The sequence below is a fragment of the Molossus molossus genome, unplaced genomic scaffold (assembly GCF_014108415.1).
Source record: "Molossus molossus isolate mMolMol1 unplaced genomic scaffold, mMolMol1.p scaffold_m16_p_19, whole genome shotgun sequence".
NCBI classification, from domain to species: domain Eukaryota; kingdom Metazoa; phylum Chordata; class Mammalia; order Chiroptera; family Molossidae; genus Molossus; species Molossus molossus.
In genome coordinates, this window is record NW_023425354.1 from 44081624 (window position 1) to 44109092 (window position 27469).

A 27469-nucleotide genomic window follows, 5' to 3' on the forward strand; every position below is an offset into this window, starting at 1 on the left:
ATGCGTCCAACATCCTGGCCCTGAGCTTTTCTACTCTGAGGGGCTGGTGGGCCTTCCAGGCCTGAACACACCAGCACGTGTGGCTGTGAACTTGTGTGGATACTGGTTTTCACTCCCTTCCTGGCCTCACCTCTGGCTCTTCCCCTCCATCCGGCGGGGCATCCCCACTCCTTGGTGCAGGGCTGGCCCATTCTCAGTGGCCTCTGCTCCTGCCGTGCCTCCACTTGGGGTGCTTTCTCCTCCTTTTCTTGCCCAAATCATACCACCTCTCAGATGCCACCTCCCTCAAGGTCCGGTCTCCTCCACACCCCGTGGACCCTGCACCTGCCATGCTCCTTCCTCCTCCACAGTGGCCCTCCCATCCCTCACGGCCCTCTTAGTGAGGTCCACTGTGCAGTCCAGCGATGTCTGTCTGTCTCGGCTTTATCTCCCCTGCCCAGTGGCCTCCTCCTGGACAGGGAGCTTGCCTGATCTGTCCCCTATGAACAAACGCTGTGCTGGTCACTGGGGACAATGAGAGATCAGCCTCAGAGCTTCTCGTCCCCGCTTCCATAGGGAGGTGGGGAGAGTCGTGTTAGAGAGAGCAGTGGACGGATCCCAGAACACAGCCGCTGAAGGAAAGGAGGCTTCTCAAGACATGCATTTTCCAGTGGAAGTTCAGGCAGTGAAAACTCAGAGCACGTGGCGGGGTCAGGGCAATAAATCAGCTACGATCCGATGCGCGATCCATGGGGGGAAATGAGGCCGTCTCGGTCACTCGGCATCCCGAGAACAGGACAGACCTGACTGCCGGCCCATGTCCCCTCCTGTCTGCTGTTCTGCTTTCAGGAGGACCTGCCTCTTTCTCTGATTCGACCACCAGGTGGAAACCCTGTGGCAGGAAGTGTTCCTGGCCACAGGAAGCACCCCTCCCAACCACTCAGCCATTCATTCAGCCTTCGCTCAACACTGCCCTGCTGAGCCCTACTGAGTGCTTGGCCCAGTGCTGGGGGCACAGAGAGGACTCAGACCTCATCTGAGACAGAAACCAGGTGCCGGCTAGGGTGTGGGGGTGGCAGGAGGGGCCAGGGTGCTGAACAAGGCTGCGTGGAGGAGGGGACAGATGGGCTGGGCCTGGAGGGGAGCAGGGCTGGGCTGGGACTGAGGGAGAGGGGGGGATCCCTGCAGCAGCCAATGAAGAGAAAGCCAGTGGGACTGGAGGGTAAGTAGCAGGGCAGACGGAAGGCTGCCAGCCTTGAATGCCAAGGCCACGGGATGTGGATACTATTGTGTGGATGGTAGGAAGCCATGGGAAAGCCTTTCAGAAGGCTGACCCTGGGTGCTAGTCTGTGTTTCCAGAAGATAACTTCCTGCCAGAGACTGTTAATTATATGCGGAGCCTGTTACCATTTAAAAGGCACAGGAGGGCCCTGGCCAGTGTGGCTCAGTTGGTTGGGCATCCTCTCGTGCATCGAACGGTTGCCAGTTCGATTCCTGGCCAGGGCATATACCTGGGTTAGGGGCTCAATCCCCAGTCAGGGATGGGGGCACATGCAGGAGGCAGCCAGTTGATGTCTCTCTCTCTCTCTCTCTCTCCCCCTTCCTCTCTCTCTAAAAATCAATAAAAAATATTTTTAAAAATAAAAGAAAAGGCATAGGAGGCCAGGAGGAATGAAGATGACTGTGTTTGAGCACATGCTGTGCAAAGGCAAACACTGTTCTGACATGTTACAGGCTTCCGCCCGCTCACCTCTCATACTTTACAGATAAGGAAACTGAGGCACAAACGGTTACACTACTTGCGGGAGGTCACATACAAGAAAGAGAACCTGGATCGGATCCCCGGCAGCCGGGCCCCAGAGCATCTTCAGCTCTCGGGAAGGTTGGAGGCTCTTTCTCAGCCATTAAACTCAGCCCCAGACTTCACACCGGAGCCCGGGGACCAATCTGACCCCCAGCTCTGGGGCCAGGCAGGTGGGGACAATGCCTTTCCACCCTGAGGCCCCGAACCTGCACTTGCCTCTTGCTCAAACAAGTGCCCCAGGAAGCTCAAAACCCAAACGAAGTATAAATAACACCCAGGCCATAGGCCAGGACAGACTATTCCCGGAATGTCTCCCCTCGAACGAGGCTGGTTACAGAACCAAGAATAAGCCTGCTGCCTGACCAGCAGCTCTCGGAGTAACAGGAGCACCTACCAACCTTTCAGCAATGTTCCTTGTTGGCAGCCTCGTCTCTTCCTCTGACCGACTCAAATCTAACCCAGCCCAGCAAACAGCAAGCCTCCTAGGACCATCACTCAGTCAGTCAACAATCCCCAGATGGGTGCTGCGCGCCCTGCTCCTGAGTCCCTGCTAGAAACCAAGCTTGTCCCAGAGCAGAGCGCAGGAGAGGGACTGAGAGGCCCTCTGGGCAGGGAGGATGGAAGGGACAGGAGAGTTTGTCACTGCCAGGCCTGAGATGTGAGCCTCATGGCCACCCAAATGTTCTAGTGATGGGGGGATTCCAACCATGATCTGGGGTGTCTGAAGGAGATGGTTGTTCTGGTTTATACAAGAGTCACAAACTCACCAATCTGAACTAAAGACCAGTCCCGAGAAGACTACCCTACCCAACAAAGACCTGGTTTGGCCTCTGGGTATTTCTCAACTCCAGAGCCAGAAAGGACGCTGCCTACCCGCTGGGAGAAGCCTCCCTCCCTTCTTGTCTCTCCAATCCAATCGAGACATCCTAGGGCGTGGCTCTCCCGAGGCCCTCTCTGCTCAAGCATCTGTCTGCCTCTAGCCTCCCTGCGGGACCTGGTCATTCTTGTCCCCTCCGCCTACCTGAGCATCTCCTAAAGAGAGCTGGAGAGCTAGGAGCATCCCAACCCTGAATGAAGAGCCAGAGGATCTCTACCAAATACAGAGAGAGAGAACGGACACTGGACAAAACCCAGGGCTCCTGCCTCCGGACTCAGCCCTCCTTTACTCCAGAGGGATACACGCCGAAACCTCCAGCCACAAACCACTGGCCTCAGCAGCAGCCACGGGCTCTTCACCCCAGGATGACTCTGGTGCAAATACCACACATGCATAATAGCGACCTCCACTATCACTTACCAAGCACCTGCAATCAACCAGGCTAAGTGCCCCACAGCCACAGCTTCACTGACACCCCACCAGGACCTCTGAGACACCCACTGTTCCGATCCCATTTTCAGGGATAACTGAGGCGCCGAGAGCCTGGTTGAATTGCCCATAGTCACACAGCTGGGAAGTGCAGGGCCCAGCTTTTGACGGCTCGCTGTGCCATCCTAACAGCTAACATCTGCGTTGGCCATCAAACAACAAAAGGGACTCACCAGCTAGATGCAGGCACACCCCAGACCCAGTGGAGGTGGTAAGCTGCGAAGCCGTTGCCTCTTGAAGGGAGAGCTGGGCTGGTGTGGGGAGAAGTGTCTCCCCTCCGCCGGAGGGTCCTGGGCGCCCTGGGCCACGGCTGCTCTGCTCTGGCAGCGATGGGCTGTGGGCACGCTCTGGCACTCAAGGAAAGCGTTTCCAGCAATGGCAGCAGCTGCTGTTGCTGCAGCTCGGATTCCCAGAGGATCCCAAAGCCTTTCCCATCATTTTTGCCCTTTTTCAGAAACCACTTAGCCGCTGCCCCTCCTCCAACCATGCCAGGGCTGCAGTGCACTTAGCCACACAGCCCAAAGCAGCCAGGGATGTGACCTCAGCTCCCAAGGAAGGAGGGTGCCGCTCAGGCCTCCCGAGCCCACCGCTCCTACAGCCGGGCCTTCTGGGGAAACAGCTCGACAACTGCAGTCTCACAGCCAGGAGGCAACCTGGAACTGCTGTTTTCAAAAGGCAGGAGGAGTGGGAATGGTCGTGTGACCCATCACCCAGCCCTGGCCTGCCATTGGGGGACCTGGTTTCGAGCACTGGCTTTGCACCAACTGTGTGTGACCACGAACCAGCCTCTCTGGGGCCTCTCACTCCCTGTGTGTCCAACCCTGGGGTGGGCCTTGAGGTGGAGGGGCTTCTGAGTCGGCCAGGTCCCAGTCTTTCTCCACTAGGGTTCCTCACAGAACCACAGAACAGAGAAAAGTTTGCATCTGTTTTCTCATTTCTCCAAGTACGCTCCTAAATGCTCAGGAGCAAAGTTCATTCATCACATACAGCAGGGCTTATGCCTCCCCGGAACCTGGCCGAGAAAAGCTGCAAAGTCTTTCTGGGTGTGCATACAGGCTGCAGCCCCAAACGCCATGCAGAAGCCATCCCAGCGGCTGCCCAAAGGAACCCTATAGGCCTCCAGCAAGCGTGGGGCAGACACAGTCCGAAAGGAGCAGCTACAGGCCAGAAAGGCCCATCGCGGCCCTGCCTGGAGCGCTCACAAGCCCTGACCCGAGTCAGGCATTGAACTGCAGAGGCCACATGGATTCTGCAGGACGTTGTACAGTTCACAAACCCACTCTCCCAGGCCGCACAACCCTGGGCAGTGGCAGGACGGAGTCCAGCGTACCCATTTCACAGATGAGAGCTAGTCTGGGCCTGGACGCTGGGCCCACCCCACATGGCATACCATGCCCCTGCCTGGGTGCCTGTTCATGGAAGTGCCATTTGGCACCATTCAGAAGCATGAAGCACGTTCACAATACTGCGTAACCATCACCACCGTCCACTTCCAGACCTTTTCTTCTTGCAAAACCGAAACTCTGTACCAATTACACACTCAGTCCCCACCCTCTCTTCCCCCGCCCCTGGCAATCACATTCTACTGTCTGTCTTTTCGATTGACTGCTCTAAGAAACTAGAATCAGCCTGGGTGGTGTGGCTCAGTGGTTGAGCGTCGACCCATGCACCAAGAGGTCACCGGTTTGATTCCCGGCCAGGGCACATGCCCAGGTTGTGGGCCCGATCCCCAGTGGGGGCATGCAGGAGGCGGCCAATCGATGTTCTCTCTCATCGATGTTTCTATCTCTCCCTTCCTCTCTCTCTAAAGTCAATAAAGAAAAGAATTTTTTTTTTTAATAAAGTGGAATCATTCAGCATTTGTCCTTTTATGTCTGACTCATTTCACTTAGCATAATGTCCTCATGGTGCGTCCATGTTATAGCGTGTGTCAAAATGTCCTTCCTTTTTCAGGGTGAGTAATATTCGCGTGTGTGGTATACCTCACCTTGTCTATCCATTTGACTGTCAGCAGACACGTGGGTTGCTTCCACCTTCGAGTGTTGTGAGTAATGCTGCTGTGGACATGGGTGTGGGGATATCTCTTCGAGAAATAGCTTTCTTTCTTTTTTTTATCCTCACCCGAGGACATTTTTTGCATTTATCTATCTTCAGATAGAGCGGGAGGGAGAGAAGGGGAACGAGAGAGAGAGAGAAACGTCGATGTGAGAGAGAAACATCGAGTGGTTGCCACCCATACGACCCCAACTGGGGCTGGGGACAAACTGCAACCGAGGTACGTGCCCTTAGCAGGAACCGAACCGGAGTCTCTCTGGTTCACGGGCCGACGCTCCAACCGCTGAGCCAAACAGCTTTCAGTTCTTTTGGGTATAGACTCAGAAATGGGATTGCTGGATCACGGAATTCATTCTTAATTGCTACATAACAATCTGTTATATATTCAAAAGGCTCACTAGCAGTGACACCTCATCCTACAGGTCCTCTGGGGTCATTATTCCTTCTAAACACATGGGCCAGAGTGTTGCAGGGAGCACCTGGATATGCAGGCTGTGACGTGCGGACACTGTGCCAGGTACAGCCCCTGGCTCACCCGCCACCTGGGCCAGGCCCCGTCCCAGCTGTAGGCAGCCCTGGGGCATGGGTGGGAGACATCCGAGAAAGGTGCTAAGAGAACCAGCCAGCCCAGGAACAAGGTCCTAGCTCCAAGGTGAGCTCTGCCTCCAGTGTGCTGACAGCGTCTCCCAGGGTCTACAGGGCACCGTGCATGCTCCAAGGGCTGCCGAGGTCCTGGCCCCTCTGCTCCTTCCCTGACAGCTCTTTGGACTCCTTGGTCTCCTCTTTGCCATGCCCTTTCCTACTCACGGAGGTTCCTCCTGCTCTTCTCTGAGACCCTCACCCCTCCAAGGACCCCTCTGACCTTCCCAAGCCAGACTCTTTCATCCAAGTGTCCAACCTGGCCCCTGCTCTGAGCTCCATCTCTGCCTCCCAGAATCTCCAGGTAGAGACCACAAACCCCTTCTCCGCGAGAGGGACCCAGCCCAGGATGGACTCCCCTTCCTTCCACATGCCCTCCCCTCAATGTTCCTGCCTGTCAACTCCTCAACTTTCTTCTGGCCACCAAGTCCAATGCGCTTTGCCTCCTCCACCCTGTCCTTCTCTGCCTTGTGTCGGGCACATTTCTGCAGTTCCTGCCACCCCTCTCTGCAGCTGGCAGCCACCTCTTCTCGCTGAAGCACCGAGTGCCTCCCTTCCCCCCACTTGCCACTCTCAACCCACAGTCCTCGCACATCAACCAGATCATGCCCCCTTCCTGAACAAGGCCTCACCCTCGGCCTAGCACCCTGAGCCGGAGCCCGTCCCCTCCCCACGTAGCCCACGCCCCGCTGGGGCCCAGACACATCTGCTCCCCAGACACAGTAACTGCACCTGGCTCTATGCTTCCCCCAACCCCTTCTGCCCAGCATGCTCGCACTGTCCATCCCACCCAACCCATCTTTTTTTATTTGTTTTGTTAATCCTTACCTGAGGATGTTTTTCCATTGAATTTTAGAGAGAGGGAGGGAGAGAGAGAAACATTAACATGAGAAAGACACATCCATCAGTTGCTTCCCACACGACGCCAACCAGGGCCAGGGATCAAACCGGCAACCCAGGTACGTGCCCTTGACACGAACCCTTGACTGGGAATCGGACCCAACCTTCTGTCCACAGGCTGATGTTCTGACTGCTGAGCCAAACTGGCCAGGGCCCACTTAGCCCATCCTTAAGGCCCGGTGACAGGTAAGACCTAAGGATGCTGAGATTCGATTGTTGCCATCCCACCTCCTCCAAAGAGCCTCCCCACTACCAAGAACCTGGCCTAGCCCTGGCCCATTTGGCTCAGCAGTTAGAGCGTCGGCCTGCGGTCCTGAGAGACCCGGGTTCGGTTCCCGCTAAGGGCGCGTACCTCGGTTGCAGTTTGTCCCCGGCCCTGGTCGGTTGTGCGGGTGGCAGCCACTCGATGTGTTCCTTTCACATCGATGTTTCTCTCTCTCTCTCTGTTCCTCTCTCTCCCTCCCACTCTACCTGAACAAAAAATGGAAAAATGTCCTCGAGTGAGGATAAAAAAAAAAAAGAAGAAGAAGAACCTGGCCTAAAGCGCTCACCTCTCAACTCCTGCAGGATCTCAGCTCTGCCCTCCTGTGGCCATTGGTACATACGATCACAATAACAATCATGGCAGTGAATACTCACTGTGCACATGCCGTGTGCGGGTTCTGGGATGAGCACTTTGTATGCACTGTCTCACTGGACCCTCACAGAGCTTCCCAAGGTGAGCACGATTGTGTCCCCATTTAAGATAAGAAAATGAAGCAAAGACAGGCTACGTGACCTGCCCAAGGACGGTGATGCACGTACTCGTCTCGTCTGGAGCTTCCTAACGCTTGCGTGGAGTTTAATTTCTCTGATGTTTGTGTCTTGCTTCACAGATTGTAACGGCCCCGGAGTGGGACAGGGCGCTGGCGCCCTCCCTTTCCCTTCTGGAGCCTCGCTCCATGCCTCGCCCAAGGAGCACGCTGACCCGCTCTGTCTGAACAGCAGGATAGGTGTGGCTCAGTGGACTGAGCGTCATTCCATGGACTGAGAGGTCCCAGCTCGATTCCCAGTCAGGGCACATGCCCGGGTTCCAGGCTTGATCCACAGGGGGGGCGGGTACAGGAGGCAGCCCATCAATGTTTCTCTCTCACACATCTGTCTCTTTCTCCCTTCCTCTCTAAAAAAATCAATAAAAACGTATAAAAAAAAAAAAAAAAAAACTCATGAGATGGTGGCGGGGACAAGACCATAGAGCTGTGCCTCACCACCATCACTGTGGTTTTCTTTTTTTTCTTAATTATTATGAGAGAGGGGAAGGGAGAGGAAGAGAGAAATAGAAGCAGATTAGAGAGAATATCAACTGGCCGTCTCCTGCATGCCCCAAACTGGGAATCGGGACCACAATCTGGGCATGTGCCCTGACCGGGAATCGAACTAGTGACCTCTTGGTGCATGGGTCGACATCAACCACTGAGTCACACTAGCTGGGCTTTCAGTGTGGTTTTCTGCATCATCATTTGAACAGGGTGTTCTCGAATTTGTGTAATGATGTACTCATTAAAATTCCTTGTTAAATAAATCATGTTTCGGTGATTATTTCTAGGGGCGGATGCTTTGCCCAGCTCGGGTCTGATGGAAATAAGCAGTGCAGGTGGGTGGGCCAAGTCTTTTTTCTTAAGTTATAACTTTTTAAAATTGACTTTAGAGAGGGAAGGACAGAGAGAGAAAGAGAAACATCGATCAGTCACTTCCCATACACACTTGACACTGAACCAGCAACCCAGGTATGTGCCCTGACCAGGAACTGAATCCATGACCTTCCAGTGCACAGGACAACACTCCAACCAGCTGAGCCACACCGGCCAGGGCAGGGTGGGCCAAGTCTTTGTGACCTCTACTAAAACCACTGTCAGGAATGGCCACAGTTCTCTTAGTGTTACCACCAGGGGGCACATTGACTTAAACGGAGCTCTTGACCGTGGCAATAGGAGCCTAATTTATTTTCTTCATCCACCTGGCTCCTGACAGCTTTGAAGCGACACTTCCTGGCAGGGCTAGAACCCTGAGAACTCCCATGTGCAGGGAATGATGACTAAAGCCGGGAACTAGCAGCCTGGCACCTCCAGGAAGAACTGGGTAGGAACCAGGCGGTGCCAGTCCCAGCCCCGGGGAGAGTAATTAAGGCACCACTGCAGGTACCTGTCACCCACCCAAGGGCAGTGGCAGCTCTGCTAGTCTTGTCTTGAGCTTTCTGAATCTTGTTTTAACTTCCCTGATCTCTGTGTCTTGCCTCCCAGATTTTAAATGGCTTCTGGGGTCCCAGATACAGATGACAAACAGCAAACCTAAAAAACACCTACTTTCCTTTCTGCATTTGGTCCGTGCATTAGCATCACTGGGCATCCACGTGAGTCCGAAACACCAGCTCTGGTGCCGGGCAGGACTCTGTAGAGGGGTCAGCATGCTCCGAAAGTGGATGAGGCTGCCCAGCTGAGCTAGGGAGGGTCAGGCACTCGGCACCTGATGGCCTGGCTGAACTTTGCTTTGCACAGCTGGGACTCAGGGAGGGGACTGGAACAGAGGTAGGAGCAGCTAGAGGGTCACGGGTGTGGCAGAGAGTGGGGGCAGGGAGAAAAGGCTGGGCTGTGCCAGACACCAGCTACATGAACTTGGGTGGTGGCTGAGGCTCTGGGCCTGCTTCTTAATCCACAAAAACCGGGCACGAGCGCCTGCCCTGCCTGCTTTGCAGGGCTGTTCTGGGGATTAGTAAGGACTGAGTGTGAATGGGCTCTGAGCTGGTAAAGCTCTAGGCAGGATTATTGTTCTCATTCTCATTATTTCAGCATGAGAACCACATCTGCTGACTGCTGAGCTGTATCCGGCCATTAGCTTGAGGTTGGAACTAATTGTTTTTTAATAAAAAAAAAAATTGCTTAATGTTTTATGAGTCACATAAGTGAGCATTTCCATAGCAAGAAGACCTCACGCTCAAAAAAGTCCTGTCAGTCTAATCGTGGCTGCGAAGAGGTCAGGTGTGACTGGCCCTCCTTCCCGAGGGCCCACTGTGCACTTGGCGGGCACACACAGAGAGTGGGGTGAATCAGATGGTCCGTGCCTTCAGGGAGGCCAGGACGGATGAGGAAGGCCTGCTAGGCTCTCTGTGACGCTCAGAGCGGGACTCCCTGAGACAGGCACAAGCCAGGGGCCCCCAGGCAGTGCCCATGGCGGACACTGAGCAGGGCACACACAGGATGCCAGCGGCCACTGTAACCCAGCAGGCGATGGCACTGAGCTGGGCCTTGGACAGGAGTAGGGTTCTGTCCTGTGAAGAGAACATTCCAACTGTGGACACCAGCCCAGGTTAAACACAGGAAGAGGACGGATAAGAGAACACCTAAGAGGGACCCTGCCCTCAAGGAGCTTTTAGTCCACTGGAGAAGAAAATAAAAATGGAGAACATGAAGCCGGTATAAACATTCTGTGCACATAGCCAAGGGCCAAAGGAAGGGCGTGTGGCCGAGGGCAGAGGGTGAGCTGTGCTCTGACCCCCTCAGAGGCTCCCGGCCACGTGCAACAGAAACAGCAGCAGGACTGTTAGCAGACAAGCCTGGACTGTGCGAGGCTCAGCCCTCAGAGGTAGAGTGGACTCGTGGAAAGGGGCCACACTGGGCCCTGGCTGGTTTTCTCAGTGGTTAGAGCATCGGCCTGTAGACCAAAGGGTGCAGGTTCGATTCCCAGTCAAGGGCATGTACCTGGGTTGCAGGTTCAATCCCAAACCCCATGTGGGAGGCAACCAATCAATGTGTCTCTCTCTCATATCAATGTTTCTCTCTTTCTCTCCCTCCCTCTCTTTCTCCCCCTCTCTCTCTTCCACTGTATCTATAAATCAATGGAAAAATATCCTCAGGTGAGGATTAACACACAAACAAAAAGAACAGGGGCCACACAGGACACTAGGCTTACAGAACACTGGGCTTGCAGGACACCCATCCAGTTCCCAGTCTTCTGTTTAAGACTCCATCCTCAGGCCCCTGGCAATGCAGGTCAGAGGGCAGTTCCTCCTGACCCACAGGGCTATCAGCTATCCTTCAGTTATCCTGAGGGGCCTTCTTGCTCAGGGGCTCCAAAATCGGGGCACCTTAACTCATTCTGGCTGAGAAAAATTACAACTTTCCTGAGTGACGTCTCTCCCCAGGGCAGAGAGGTGTCTTTTATTAAAGGAACAAGGCTCTAAAATAATGAGCTTTAGTATCTGAAATCCAATCAGCACAGGCAGGCAGATTTCTCGAAGAGCTTCAGACAATCACATAATTCATAAAGTGACATTTACAAAGAGACGACATGACTGCTTCCCACACTCATAGTTGCGTGGGTGCCTCAGAGTCTGCTGAGGCTGGGATCGGCCCTGGGAGTCTGGAAGTAGACAAAGAGATGGTGGTCTTCTCCTGGAAGTTACTCCGTGGTCATCCCTGCCGACCACAGGAAGTTAAAGATGCTCTGGGGTCCCTGTCGGCATTCCGACTGCAGTGGGATGATTCTGCAAGCCAGGAGCACGGGGCAGGCCAGCAAGGCCAAACCAACAGAAAGAAGAGCTAGGGCCTCTGGGATAAGGGGTCCTCTCTGGTTAAACTGGCCACCTCTCTGGCCGGAGCATGCCTGATGCACCCCTCCCCATGGAAGGCATCCAGGGTTGTGCAGAGGCAAACCCACTGCTGCACAGACCCACTCCCAGAAAAGGGTCCTGCTGCTGCCTGGTCAGACTCTCAGGGACAATGTGTCTGAGGGGTGGGGCCACACAGCATCTACCCCCTTGCTGGCCACGCTGTCTGAATCTCCTTCCCTGTTCTGTGCCTTCAAACCAGTTGTGTTGTGAGGATCTAGGGCTACCCCAGCAGAGCATCCTCTCCTTGGAGGGAGCACATGGCAAGGCCAGCACAGACCCCTGCATCTTCGTTCAGCCAGCCTGCTTCACTGTCCCCAGTCAGCCCTGCCCCAGGTAACCAGCTGCGGCCAGGGAGGAGGAGACTGGGAAAGGCGTCACGTGGCACTATCCAGTGGGGAAGGGTTTTCTGATAGTGCGTGTGATCCAAGTCAGAGCTTCCTACCCCTAAAGAGAATCGATCCGAAAGCTGGAGGAGGGGTAGAGGGCAGGTCATCTTTTCTGACTCGGAGCCCACAGCCACCAGACACTTTGGTGTCTGAAGTCCACATTTATTTTCTTTGTCTACAGGTGAGTCACAGGTGAGCCTGCTGACCAGGATGCTGGGTTACTGTTCCTTTTCTCTCTTTCTTTTTTCCACATTTACATCTGCAGCCAGCTAGCTCCCAGGTGAGTCTCTTTCAGAAGGCACTGATGGGAGACCTAGTTGCTGCCTCCTGGCTGCATTATTAGACTGTGCCCTGAAGGAAGGTGCTTGGTCAAGACGGTGCCCTGAGAACAAACAGTGTTTAAAAGCTGCCCACAGAGCTGTCCAGGAAAAGGATGACCCCAAGTTCATGTCAGAAATGTTAATTAGATAAAATGTACGGTGCTTTGGCCAAAGAGTGTGCCGACTAAGACTCCTCCTGGTTGAGGTTTCTCTGGAGCATGACCAGCGCTGCCCCCACAGCTGCATCCACATCCTGCCCAAAGGACACGGGGAAAGGGAAGGCCCTCTGCACCTCCTGCTTCAGCACCTTGTTCCTGGACAGCGCACTCCCACTGCTGACCACCCGCTCCACGCCCCACTCTCGGAGCTGCTGGAACGGAAGCATGGAGTGCAGGTTCTGAACAATGCCTCGGCACAGGGCCCGGGTCACATGCCCCAGGGAGAGGTCGGAAGAGGAGATCCTGGTCACTGAGGCCAGTTGGTCTGGCAGATGCCTCTCGCCCAACACCGTTGGCGTGATGGTTAGGCAGGTGTCTTTCTGCTCTGCAGCTGCCTGGATCATTCGTGAATACACAGTGGACTCTTCAACCTCCAGGCCTGCCAGGAACAGAGGAGAACTGTGTGAGCTCATGCACGCCCTCAATGCAGGATGGGACAGTACAGAATTCCCTAGGGCAGGGATAGGTCTACTAACTGCTTCTTCCCACTGAGGGACTCACATAATCCAGCTAGCTATGCTCTGCCCCAGATCTCAGCCAGCTCTCTCACTGCAGACACAAGCCCAGACTTCGAGTAGAGGTCACGTAAATGTTGCTGTGAGCCCTAACCATCCCACAGCTACGGGACCCTTGGTCCCTAGGGGGCCACAACACATACACTGATAGTAAGTGCCATCATGGCTGCCACTGGGCTTCCTAGCAGTGTCCCAGAAACCCCAGGACCACAGGGCTAATCGTGGTCCAGCCCATCTCCTGGCAGAAGAGAACCACAAGTCCAGACCAGTGCTTCTCACATTTGAATATACAAAGAATCATTTAGGGATCTTACTAAAATTAAAATTTTCAGATAAGGGAAGTAAACCTAGAGTCACTGTGGAGTCTCATCATCAGCACATTTAACTTACACAAACTCAACTCTACATGCTCAGGAACTAGAGAGAGAGAGAAACAAATTAAATATCATTGTCAAAATTTGATCAGCAGGATGTTGGTTAAACTCTGCTGAATGAATATGTGTCTTTTCTCTAGAAATTCTACTAGACTATCAGAAAAGTCATGTGCTTGGTTAACCTAGTACATGTGCACAAGTATGTACATCTGCAGGACTGAGTCCTTGGAGGGGAAGTGCTAGGTCTAGAGACACGCACATGAATTCCCTCCTCAGAAGCTGTACCAATTTACACTGCACAGCAATGCGTAAGAGTCTCTCTCCATTCCCTAGGAAACACAGTGTGTTGGAAACTTCTTAAAAAATAGATATAAATGTAAAGCCATCAACTAATGGAAAATAAGGGAAAGGAGATAAAGAAAAATAGATCAATCAAATAAAAGACAGAGAGACTAAGGAGCCATGATGACTAAATGCAATGTGGTATCCTGGACTGAGTCCTAAACAGAAATAGGACATTAGTAGAAAAATCATTGAAATACAAATAAGATCTGCAGTACAAAAATAATAGTGATGGCCCGGCCAGTGTGGCTCAGTGGTTGGGTGTAGACCCATGCACCAAGAGGTCGCCAGTTCGATTCCAGGTTAGGGCACATGTCCAGGTTGTGGGCCAGATCCCCAGTGGGGGGCGTGCAGGGGGCGGCCAGGCGATGTTCTCTCTCATCAGTGTTTCTGCTTGTCTCTCCCTCTCCCTTCCTCTCTCTCTAAAAGCAATACAGAAAAAAATAATAATAATGACGTGTTTATATTTCCTTAATAAAAACTCAAAAATGTTTTTTATTGATATCTTTTTTTTAAATCCTCACCCAAAGATATGTTTATTGATTTTAGAGAGAGGGGAAGGGAAAGAGAGAGAGAGAAACATCAACCGGTTGCCCCCATACTCACCCCGACTAGGAATAGAACCCACAACCTAGGTATGTGCCCAGACTGGGAATCAAACCCAAGACCTTCCAGTTTACAGGATGATGCTCCTACCAACTGAGCCACACTGGCCAGGGTCAAAGATATTTTTTTTTAAATGTTAAAATAAAGTGTCCTTCCTCACTGGGAAACACTGAGGTCACACACAGGCTTGAGGAACACATAAGGAGGGTATGCACCAGCCGGAGGCCTGCGAGGTCTGGCTCTGGCCCTGTTTCTGTGGCCTTGGCTCACCACCTCACCCGAACCTAATGGAGAGATTAACTGCTACGAATTGCCAAAGGCCCACACCATGGGCTTAGAACCACAGAACAGGGGAGCTGGGAAAACAGAGAAGAGAAGGGACTTGCCACGGCCACAGAATGACTTAGGGACAGAGCTGAGAACCAAGGCTACTCATCTGGGTTGCACTCACCATGCTATGCTTATTGAACAAGCATTATAGCACACTTACTGTGGGCCAGACACTGTTCTGAGTGCTTCACAATATTAACACTTAATCCTCGAAGTCCTGTGAGACAGGTACTAGAATGATCCCCACTTTCAGATAAGGAAAGTAAAGCACAGAGGACTTAAGTAACCTCCCCTAAGTCACACAGGAGGTGGCAGAGCTGAGATTCAAACCCAGGCCACCCAGCTCCAAAGTCTCAGCTCTAAACTACCATAGGAGTGTACAACTCCCTATTTTTCAATCTCTGGAACATAATGCAAATTCAGGGTATTCTGAACAGAGCATGAGTTTTCTTTTTGTACTTGATGCTTTAATGTTTCCATTTCTGGTTAACAAATGTGACTTTAATCTACGTAAATTTTATTGTATTTATATTTATATGTTTTTTCAATAAAATGACACAACTATAGAAATTTCATAAAAGGTTAAGTTGCATAAAATAGTAACCTTCAAAACATTCTTTGTTTCCTCAAAATAACCAAGGAAATGCAAAAGATTTTTTAAAGGATCCTACAGAGAAAACATTTGTTTCCTCAAAATAATCAAGGAAATGCAAAAGATTTTTTAAAGGATTCTACAGATCAAGTATTATCATGTCTTTCAGGAGTATGAAAAGTGTGACCTCTGTAGAAAGAGAAACACTGGCCAAATCAGTAAACAACTGCTACACCCAGGCCAGTTACACCAGTATCTAGATAAAGGGCTTGTGTGAAGGTTCAGCATCTTGAAAACCTCTTCTGGTACAAGGTAAAACCAAATCAAAGTTCTGTTATTGATTTTTTTTTTTAGAGAGAGAGTTAGAAACATCGATGTGAGAGAAAAGCATCTATCGGCTGCCTCTTGCACACCCCCTACTGGGAATCAAGCCCGAAACCCAGGCATGTACCTTAACCGGGATTCAAACCAGTGACCTCTCAGTCCATAGGACGACGCTCAATCCTCTGAGCCACATCAGCTGGGCCAAAGTTCTGTTATTGAAATGAAGCATTCCTGAGGAGACCCAGCCAAGAGGGGAGAACTCCCCCACACCCTGACTCCCTGGCCAGCCTGAATGGACACACCTGAGTAAGCGACTGTTGTGTGCATGACGGACCACAGAGCCCTCACGCTCCCCATTGCTGTGTCTGGTCTCTTGGCTGTGTGAGACGGGGCTTGGACTGGCCTGGTTTTGAGCTCCTACTGGTAACCAATGAATCTGATGAACATGATTTCCCTACACCTGAACGGCTGACCAGAAATTTCACTTCTGCCTTGAGTACTTAGAAAGGGAACCTCTTCTGGAAGAAGGAGGTTTCATGCTTCCCTATGAATGCAGCGCAGAGGAAGGCCTGACTAGCCCTACCCTGAGGACTGAAGAAGAGAGCAGGAGGTCAGCAGAGTCTCCAGGGGCCCTTCTAAGAAAGGGACTCGGGAACTACTCACCAGGATTAAGTGCTGTGAGGATTTCATGATATTGTAAAATACCAGGAGATTATTTTATTCATTCGTGTTTAATCCTTTTCTTTTCAGTTATCTGCAGTCATCAGAAGGAAAGAAAACCTTATGTGCAAGGGACCCAGGGGCTCACTGACAAAGAAGGGAAGACAGCAGGGGAGGGGAAACTGGGAGGCCATTATGACAGTCCACAGTCAAGGTTAGGAGAGGTGTCCCCTCGAGAGAGTAGGTGACAGCAGTTCAGAAGATGAGAAGAAAGCTAGAAGCTCAGTTTCCTAAGAAAGGGAGAGAAATTCTAGATCCTGGCTGGGTCTGAGATGTGAATCTAGAAGCTTCAACAGCACTATCAGCACTCAAACACCGCCACAATGAAAGGACAAGCAGAAAGGACACCACAGGGTGGGCCAATCTTACCTAGATCCGCCATCCACTGGACCAGCATCTGGACGAACGTGGCTAGCACGTTGCCCCCATTGAGGGACGCTGCCACTGCCAGGTAGGTCCTGTCAAAGTACGGGAAGTAGGCGACTGGAGCCGCAGGGTCTGGACTCTGCACAGGCTGGAATCCGGAAGGCATGGAGGCTGCCAACTGAACCGAAGTGCTGATATTGAGAACTGGGGTCCAAGAAAAGCAAAGGTTAGGTCTATCGGGCTAACTCGAAGGTCACAAGTCACAACAGGGGGGGAAGTGTGCTGGTTTTAAAAATATGTCCAGCCCGGCCGGTGTGGCTCAGTGGTTGAGCACTGACCCATGCACCAAGAGGTCGCCGGTTCAATTCCTAGTCAGGGCACACGCCCAGGTTGTGGGCACAATCCCCAGTGAGGGGCATGCAGGAGGCAGCCAATTGATGTTCTCTCTCATCGATGTTTCTCTCTCTCTCCCCCTCTCCTTTCCTGTCTCTCTAAAAAAAAAAAACAAATAAAGAAAAACAAATTTTTTTAATAAAAATATGTCAAAAATTTTTGGATAGTCTTTCTTTCAGGAGGTAGAGTCTAACCCCCGTCTCCCTGACTGTGGGCTGAATGATACAGCAGAAGGGACAGTGTGTGACTTTGGAGACCAGGTCATAAAAAAACACAGCAGTGTCAGTCTTGGATCGCTTGCTCTGGGAGGAGGCAGGCAGTCCTGTGAGCAGCACTGTGGGGAGGCCCATGTGGCAGGAGCTGAGGCCTCCTGCCAACAGCCAGCTGAGGGAGCTGAGGAGGGGACCCTCCAGGCCTGGTGAAGCCTTCAGATGAGGGTAGCCCCAGCCACCAACAGCTTGACTGCAACCTCATGAGGAACCTGGACCAGACTCTCCAGCCACACCCAGAATCTGACTCTCAGAAACCGTTTCATTTATTATGAACACAGATGTTTCCAAAATAAATTTCAAACCTAGGCACGCGTGCACACACACACACACACACACACACACAAAGAAAATGTGTGAGATAATAAATGTTTGATGTTTTTAGGCAACTAAATATTGGTGTGCTTTGTTACACAGCAGTAGACAACTACTTACAGAGCCTAAGACTTCAGCTGAAATGTTGTCTTCTCTGCAGAGGTCTCATTCGTTTCCCTTCCTTCTCATTTCCAAGGTGGCTTTCCTAACCTCCGCTACGAGCAGGCGGAAAACTCCCAGACCAGGCACAGAGGGGGCGCTTTTCTCCTCCAGATCAAGGCTGGGCATGCAGACTGTCCCAGGAGTCTTCTCCATTTCTCACAAGCCCTGACCAAAAAGCCTGTTCTCCATCTATTGGGGACCAAACTAACTGAGCTCAGCATTCAACTTCCCCACCACCTGGGGGTCAGAAGCGAGGAGAGCAAACACAAATCTCAGAAAGCCAATAACGTTTCCTCGCTGCCACATCAACCTTTCACCATTACCATACACCAGAAGCAATGTACCCTCTACCTGTCCCCTCAGGTGGTGTCGATGATGGAGGCCGGCCAACCAACCGTGCCCGTGGACCTGGCACAGCTGAGCACAGGCCACAGCCCCAACATGGAACCAGAGGCTACAACCCACTCAGTGAAGACGGAGCCTGCACCTCACTCTCCCATCTGACGAGCCCCTCACTCGCCACACAGAGAGCTCATTTACGTCCAGACACAGGGCAGCCCTTTCTGGACGGAACAGCCTGATATTTGAAAACCGCCAGACAGGAGGAAAGAACCAGGCCTTTATGGGCACACAACTGCCAGTGCCTCACAACTACCCATGAGAAAGGCATCATCACCCTCACCGCGGATGATGACACAGGCTTTGGAAGAAAAGCAGCTGCCCAAGGTCACACCAGATAGAAGATTAGAGGGGCTGAAATTCCAACCCAGGCCTCAGGGCTGGACTCCAAATCCCACTGACTTCCCTGACGTTCATGCTTTGAGATGAAGAGACGTAAGGAGAGAGATGGTACACTGATGATGAAAAGTCACAGAATAAACTTAGCATGTTTTCCTGGGGCATTGATTTTAGTTCAAAATTTTGGAGAAAAGGTTTTGTTTTTTAAAACAGTTTTGTTCTTTATTGATCGTAGAGAGAGAGGAAGGGAGGGAGAGAGACAGAAACATCGATGAGGGAGACACATCGATTGGCCGCCTCCTGCATGCCCCACATTGGGGATCGGGTCTACAACATGGGCATGTGCCCCAACCAGGAATTGAACAGGCGACCTCTCGGTACAAGGGTCAACACTCAACCACTGAGCCACACAAGCTTGGCTGAATTTTTTTTAAATGACTCTGTCACATATATGTGCAAACAAAATTGACAGAATTTCACCTTTCCCGCTCAGCTAATCTTCAACTAACAGGAATTACAGCAAAAAAACAAAACAAAATCAGTCACTTGGAATTATTTCTTAAGACTGTAATGAAAAAGGAATAAACTACTACACAGAGACTAGTGCTGGTCAGAATTTTTAAACTCAAGGTTGAATTGAAATCGTTCTGATGGAGGAAGAAAGATGAGATGACAGAGACAACCTGGATAAGATGAATTAATTCTCTGTTCCCCTTGGTAACAAGGAGGGGCTCCCAAAGAGACTAGCTCAGGCAGGCTGCCATGAGGATTAGTGGAAACACACGACCTGCAACCCCCCTGCTCGGGCACACAGGCCCAATTTCTACCCTCGCCTAGGGAGGGGCAAATGACAGCCCACAGGCAACACCACCTGTTTTGGTATGGCCCGGGAGATAAGAACAGCTTTTACATTTTTTTGTAATAATAATTTTACTAATAGGTAGTTCCCATAAATTCACCACAAAATTTACAGTACACAATTCAGGGGTTTTTAGAATACTCACAGAGTTGTACAACCATCACCACAATCTAATTTTAGAGCAATTTCATCACTCCACAAAGAAACCCCATACCTGTTAGCAATCAACCCCTGGCAACCATTAATCTACTTTCTGTCTCTACGGATTCGTCTATTCTGGACATTTCATAGGAATGGAATGTTCTTACATTTTCAAATGGTTGAAAAAGAAATCAAAAGGAGAAGAATATTTCATAACATATGAAAATTATATGAAATTCACATCTCAGTGTCTATAAAGAGTTTTATTGGGTCCTGGCCAGTATGGCTCAGTTGGTTGGGCATTGGCCCATGCACCAAAATGTTGCTGGTTGGATTCCAGTCAGGGCACATACCCGAGTTGCGGGCTTGATCCCCAGTAGGGATGTGCAGGAGGCAGCTAATCAGTGTTTCTCTCTCTCTCCCCATATCCCTTCCTCTCTCTCTAAAATCAATAAAAATATTTTTTTAAAGAGCTTTATTAGAATACAATTACGCCCATTCATTTATGAATAGCAGTGGCTGATTTCATGCTTCAACATAATTAAGTAGTCATTAGGACAGAAACTATATAGTCCACAAAGCCTAAAATATTTGCAATCTGGCCCTTTGCAGAAAAAGTTTGCCAACCCCTGCCCTACACTGCTGCCCCCATCTCACCGTAACTCTTACACCAAAATACAGAAAAGACTCTAGACTTTTAAGTTTTTACTGATTTTTTAGAGAGAGAGGAAAGGAGAACAAGATAGAAACATCAATGTGAGAGAAACAGTGATCGGCTGCCTCCTGCACACCCCCTCCTGGGGATCGAGCCTGCAACCTGGGCATGTGCCTCGACTGGGAATTGAACTGGGACCTCTCAGTCCATGGGATGCCACTCAATTCACTGAGCCACACCAGCTGGGCAAGATTCTAGACTTTTAGTCAGATGGGGCGAAACTTCCATTGACACACAATAACAAAAACTCTAATGTATTAATCTATTTTCTTGGTCGTGGAGTTACACAGAAACCAGACAACTAGAGAGTCATTCCCTCACCTGGCCCTAGAGAGGAAAGGCACAGACCAGGGTCAGGGACCGAACTGGGCCTGCTGAATTGTAAGCTCCCTGAGCAGGGGCTTCACCTGTAGGGAGGAGAGTGTTTTTCATGTTTACAGAGTAATGATGGACAGCATGGTGGGGCTTCCCAGGTATGTGTGCCTCTCAGACCCTCACACACAGTAGAAGTCTGAGGAGAAAACAAGACTTACCTGCATCTGTCCTTTGGGCCATGCAGGAATAGACGGAGGCCTGTAAATCACCCAAGGCCACCCCAACGGGTGTCCCCTTTGGGATTTCAAACCATGCATGGGCAGTTCTGCCTGCCACACTGGCAGGCTCAGCGATGTCGGGGAGCAGGTGGATGGGAAAGCCAGAGGCCGTCAGTCTGAAAACCAAAAGTGGACGGCGTATTTACCCAGTGCTTGATTTTCTGGTTTTTGTTGTTTCCAGGAAACTCAACAAAGGAAAGCACTACAGGGTACAAGTTGGAGAAGGGAGGGTAGAAGCCACTGTTTTCACAGGGGTCTCTGGCTTTTTGAAAACCATGAGAAATAGGTTAGGATTTTTTTTAAAGAGTGAACGCTGGCCTTCAAAAGCCCGAGACTGGCCTTTAGGGGAAGAGAACAATCAGCTCAGGCAGGGGTGATCAGGAAGGTTTAGATAAGAGCCAAACAGCATTGGCATCCGGCCCCTGTGTCCGAGGAGAACACAAACACCTGCAAAGGGAGTCTCAGTGCAAAGTCATGGGTGGTTAGCACAGGCCACACCAAAGTTAAGCCCATCGGTCATCTCCTGAATACCAAATGCATTTGTCACTCAGGGTTAGTGAACATGGGGCTGTCAATTTTATAAAACATGCTAGAAAGTCCTTTACCTGAACTACCAGGTGCTTTTTGTTTTATTACAGAGCTCAGAATTGGGGCCCTGAAGGAAGTGGACTTCTGGACCTGAAAAGGCAAATGATTGTTTAAACAGAACTTAAAAGGCATCCCTAACACCTACTACTTCCATCTCTTAACCTTATTTTAAAATAAGGTTACAGACAACTGGGGAGCCCACCCTAGGTCTTGGTGACTGTGGAGGAGGGAATCATGGTGTAGAAGGTGGCACCCCTCCCCAAGGGCTTCACTTACCACCAGGTCCACCCATGCCCAGTGGAACCTGATTCCCAGTTTCTTAGGATTCTCCACTCTCCCCAAATGGGAAAGCCCAATGAAGCTCTTGCTCTAGAGATTCTGCCCTTCGGCTAGAGCCAGCCTGCAAGGTGATACTCACATCTCCAAGTTCCAGCTTTGGCTCTGGGTGTTGAAATATCCCCAGCTAGCAGCATTCTGGTCAGACATCAGGGGTCTTGGCAAGCCACACAACATGGCAACCACATAGTCGTGGATGGTGCCAGCTGCATCGTAGGACGTCAGGAACTCGGGGCTGTTTTTCATACCAAAAACAACTCAACATGGTCTAATAGTGACTTAAAAGCATGCACTGTACCTAGCTGCTTACTAGACACGGCTGGCGGCCAGAACTCCATGTGCATGGCTTCCCAGGATGGACCTCCTGCAGTGCGGCCCTCCCAGCTGCTCCAAGCACCGCTGTCTTTAGGGGAGGGGACCTCAAGAGAGGATACGCCCTGCCTCAGAAAGCAGGACATCAGCCGTTCTCAGCAGCCCTAACCCCACTGTGAACTCACCACATGACCCTTGGCAAGTCCCTTGTCCTCTCTAGCCCCTGCTTTCCCCCTCTGGGCTAGAATAGAATAACCAATAAGAGCCCTCTGAGAAATGAAGCAGTTCTAGACCAAGTCTAGGTCACTCTCACTGAGGGACAGTAGACAGAGTGATGCTGACCAGCTGAAGGAGAAGACCCCTGGCCACTCTCATTCCCCTGGAAAGACAGCACCCAATTCAGAGAACAGTGGTCTGTACCTATTTTTCAAAAGCCAGAAGATGGTTGCACAGCCAAAACCTGTGGCCACACTGAGATGGGACTCTGGCTGGGGCAGAGAAGTCAGGAACCCGCTGCTACACCGGCCATCCTGCCACGTGACCAGGTGGCTCACAGCTCTGGGCTTGAACGCAGGGGCAGCCCCTCCCTCTGTCCATTCACAGCCTGGAAAAGAGATCACCAAAATCAGGGAGAAGAACAACTGACCAGCAGCAGCATGTCCTGGAGACTGCTCTGCTAGTGAGGGTCTGGCACAGACCGTATCACCCATGACAATGCTTCACTCACACACATGGGTTCTAGTATAGAGCCCCTGGGGTTAGCACCTGGCTCCCCATCAACAGCTATGGGACCCTGGGCAAGTCACTTCCTCCCTCCATTTGTCCCACCTCTTCTATGTTCCTTTTATTCATTTTTTAAAAGTTGATATTATGCCCAGCCAGTGTGGCTCAGTCATTGAACATTGACCCATGCACCAAAAGGTCGCCAGTTTGATTACTGTTCAGGGCACGTGCCCAAGGTTGTGGGCACAATCCCCAGTGGGGGCCTTGCAGGAGGCGGCCAATCGATGTTCTCTCTCATCAATGTTTCTCTCTCTCCCCCTCCCCTTTCCTCTCTCTCTAAAATCAATAAACAAAAAATTAATAAATAGCCCTGGCTGGTTTGGATCAGCGGTGAGTGTCTGCCCAGGGACCAGAGAGACCCAGGTTTGGTTCTGGCTAAGAGCACGTTCCTCGGTTGCAGTTTGTCCCCAGCCCAGGTTGGGGTCGTGTGGGGGGCAACCAGTCAATGTGTCTCTCTCACGTCAATGTTCCTCTCTCTTCCCCCCTCTCTCCCTCCCGCTCTATCTGAAGATAAATGCAAAAAATGTCCTCGGGTGAGGAAGGAAAGGGGAAGGGAGGGGAGGGGAGGGGAGGGGAGGGGAGGGGAGGGGAGGGGAGGGGAGGGCAGGGGAGGGCAGGGCAGGGCAGGGGAGGGCAGGGCAGGGCAGGGCAGGGCAGGGCAGGGCAGGGCAGGGCAGGGCAAGGAAGGGAGAAATGTTGATGAGGACATTTTTCCATTTTTTGTACAGATAGAGTGGGAGGAAGAGAGAGAGAGAGGGAAACATCGATGTGAAAGGGACACATCGAGTGGCTGCCACCCACACGACCAACCAGGGCCGGGGACAAACTGCAACCGAAGTACATGCCCTTAGCGGGAACTGAACCCGGGTCTCTCCGGACCGCAGGCCGACGCTCTAACAGCTGAGCCAAACCAGCCAGGGCCATATCCTCATATTTGAATGACAGTTACAATATTCTCGGTTCTAAGTTCCTTTTCTTCATTACTTAAAAACACTATTTGTAGATTTGTGGCAGATGGCTACAAATTATTTGCTACTCCTCCCATTAAGAGGTAGAGTCTAAATCATTTTTCCTGGAATCTGAGCTGGCCTCGGTGACTTGCTTGACCAAGACAATGTGGTAGGAGTGACACCCAGCTCTCCCAAGGCCAAGTATAAGCTTTGCACCTCCCACCAGAACTTCCTGGAGCACTCACGCAGGGGAAGCCACTGCCCTATAAGGGTCCCCACTACCCTGAGGCCACTGTGCTAGAGAGACTATGCAGAAGTCGCATGTAGGCATCTAGCAAACCACCCCCAGCTGAGCCCAGCATTCCCGCCTTCCCCACCAAAGCACCAGGCACTGAGTAGAACCATCCCAGACCCTCCAGACCAGTCTGTCCACCAGATAAATACTCCCAATAAACCTGTCAACTCCATGTAAGAGCAGATCAGTCAGCTGAGCCTTGTACATTATTTATAAGACATGATATAATGGTTCCTGTTTTAAATCACTCGGTTTGGAGATAATTCGTTGCGTAGCAGTAGATAACCAAAATATTATTCCATTGCCTTTTTATATAGAATATTGCTGTTGAAAAAAATTAAATGTCAATCTGCTTCTAATTCTTTGATATGGGATCTGATCTTTCACTCTGTAAGTTTTTGGAATTTCCTCCTTGCCTCTCAAATCCACTATAATGGATTTAGCTGGGGTTTTCCTTCTCTCTTCTCTGTGACATTCTATGGGCCCTTTCAGTCTGGGGCATTACAGCTTATTTTGTCAGTTAGGGGGAATTTTTCTCCATTCTTCAAATATTCCCTCCTCTATCACTTTCATTTTTCCCCTATGAGACTATTATTCAGATGTTAGTGCTTCTGAATCCTCAACGTCAGCTTTCCTTTGTATTTTCTATTTCTCTGTCCTTTCTTTCTTCCTTCTGAGAAATTTCCTCAATCTAATCTTTCATTCTCTATTTGCTCTGAAGTTTAATCAATTCTATTAATCCCATCTATTCTTTATCTCAACTATTACATATATATATTTTTTAATATTTTTTCTTTATTGTTTTGAGACAGAGAAGGAGAGGGAAAGAGAGATAGAAACATTGATGAGAGAGAACATCAACTGGCCACCTCCTGCATGCCCCCACTAGGGATTGGGCCCACAACCTGGGCATGTGTCCTGACCGGGAATTGAATCAGCGACCTCTTGGTGCACGGGTCCATGCTCAACCACTGAGCCACACTGGCTGGGCTCAACTATCATATTTTTTATACCTAATATTTTGCATGGTTCTTTTTATGTTTTCTTCTTATAGTTTACTTGCTAATATCCTCCTTTAATATATTTTAATATTATGTCAACATATTTTAAATTCTTAGTCTGTTCATTCTAATAGTTCTGCTTCTGATGGTCTCTTGTGAAACAGCTGTACTCTTCAAATGTCCTCTTGTCCTGGCCCAGGAGCTCATTTTGCTCTAGGAATATTGGCTATTCGGTCAGGCAATGGAAATGGACCAGACCTGAGTCCTTGTCAGCCCTGAGAGGCTGGGGAGGATGGATGAATGCTGGGATGGATCCACAGCTCGTCATCCATGCTGAAAAATATCTCCTCGGTTCAGGGCTTCCTCGTCCCCTCTAGGAGGAAACATTATGAGGATCCTTAGATTGTGAGTCACCAGCCCTGGGATTTGGGCAAGGATACCTGCTTTCTTTCCACTGCCTTGATTTTATTCCTCAAGACATCTGAGTTCCTGTGGATGTGGAGACAGGTTCCCCCTCCCAGTTTATCCTTCCACAGGTAAGGCTGGCTGCCTCTTGCCCCAAACCATCAACCCACACAGACCAACTCTGTCAGCCAAGGCTTTCTGACAGTGTTCTCCACTTTCCCTGGTGTTTTTCTCTGATGATTCCTCTAAAACCCATCTTGGGGAAAAGAGTCAGCAGCCAGGCTAGTTCAGCATTTTGGTGGCAACTGCATCTAGAAATCCAGACGTAGAGGGCTCTTAGAATTGTTTCCTGAATCCTGGTGGTTCTTCCTGCCCATGAATTGACTGCACTCTCAGTCTAGTAGCAAAGGGGAGGGTTAGAGTCAGGGTCAGGGTTGTGTGTTGTGTGTACTGTGTGTGTAAAGTTGCATGTAGTAAATGAGTTAACACATGTAAAGCACTTAGAACAGTACCTAACACATAGTACGCACCCAATTAATGTTAGTGATGATGATAATGTTGACGATGGCGATTAACTTTTACCTTCTAAATTCTAGTAGCCTTTGAAAAAAGCAATATAGTCCATTATATATCTTTTGTTCTCTTTTCCCACACCTCTGTGCAATATAAATAAAACTACTGCAACAGAGTGAGAAAAGAATGTTGGCAGTCAGTAAAGGTTGTCAGCAATCAAGGACACTCTAAATAGGGGACGGGGATGAGACTCTGGCCTCCACTGTAGGACAGTGCTGCCATGAAGCCAAGCAGGGCAAAGCCCTACACAAAGCTGTTTCATGGTTGTGTCTGATCTCAGACCCTAGATGTGGGAGCCAAGATCATTACAATTTTCCTATCAATTTGCTCGTTAAGAACCAAAGAAAGTGATGTAACTGCCCCTCAGGCCATGAAACTCATTCATTCATTCATACACACACGATTGAATGATACATTTATTGAGTATCTAATATGTGTTAGGCACTGGTTCTAGTCCCTGAGATTATAGCAGTGAACAAGGAGAAGTCACTGCCTTCATGAAGCTTATATGCTAGGGATACAGAACATAAGCAAACAAATACATAATACCAGGTACTTTTAGTTGTTATGAAGAAATACACAACAAGGTAAGGGGACAGAGGGATAGACTGCTGGACAGTGATCAAGGAAGCTCTCTGAGGTGACATGTGAGGAGGGGCTTGAATGGAATAAGAGAGTGAGCCATAAAATATCTAGGGAGCCCTGGCCGGTATGGCTCAGGTGGTTGAGCATCTTCCCCTGTACCAAAGGGTCATTGGTTCAATTCCTAGTCAGGGCACATGCCCACGTTGTGGGTTCAGTTCCCAGCCAGGGTGGATTTGGGAGACAAATGATCAATGTTTCTCTCTCTCTCCTTCTCCCTTCCTCTCTAAAAAAAAAAAAAAAAACAATAAGAACATATTTGAAAAAAAAAATATCTGGGGACATGTGTGGCATATAGATGGAACAGCCAGGCAAAGACTCTGAGGGATCTTGTCGATTTCTGGTTGGTATCCCTGGCCAATACCCAAAAACCCAGGGAGGCATGTTACAAAAGCATGCACCTAAAACATCTCATGTTTTTCCTGGGGGTTCCTCCTGGGAGTGGTCTACCCTCACAACACATTTCTACCTAATCTTAAAGCTGGGAGCCTTATCCCAGCCCGAACGCTAGATCTCTGAAGCTTTTCTTCAACCCCTTTATCTACTTCCAAAATTAGCTGTTTTTTATATTTAGACTATCATTTTAGACTATCATTTTTATTTTCTTTGTATTATAAAACAAATATGGAGTTCTTACCATGTACCAGGTATTATTCAGAGAACTTTAAAAATATTAATTCATTTAATCTATATAACACCTTATAGATGTGAAAATTATCCTCATTTTACACATAAGAAAAATGAAGAACAGAGAAGTTAAAATTGTTTTGCCAATGTTCACCTAAATGGTAGAAACAGGATTCCATTCAGGTAACCTGTTTCAGAATCTGGCCTGAGAGATACTTTTTCCTCTGTTCTTTCTTTTTTTTGGTAAAGAATTTGATATTTTTAATTTTTTTAATCACACACGTAAGTGAA

At 50.1% G+C, this 27469-nt stretch overlaps 1 protein-coding gene across 1 annotated transcript in view; it reads right to left on the bottom strand.

Annotated features, from left to right (window-relative positions):
* Positions 1 to 11006: 11006 nt before the first annotated feature.
* The window catches only part of SHPK (sedoheptulokinase), a 32540-nt gene continuing 16077 nt past the window's right edge, over positions 11007 to 27469 (bottom strand). Inside the window, exons 3-7 of the mRNA XM_036268778.1 lie at positions 22323 to 22506; positions 21673 to 21825; positions 20607 to 20782; positions 16485 to 16685; positions 11007 to 12691 (exon numbers count right to left, since the gene is read on the bottom strand). Of these exons, the coding sequence (XP_036124671.1) occupies positions 12279 to 12691; positions 16485 to 16685; positions 20607 to 20782; positions 21673 to 21825; positions 22323 to 22506 (1127 nt within the window). The 3' untranslated portion in view covers positions 11007 to 12278. The remainder of the gene's footprint in view (positions 12692 to 16484; positions 16686 to 20606; positions 20783 to 21672; positions 21826 to 22322; positions 22507 to 27469) is intronic.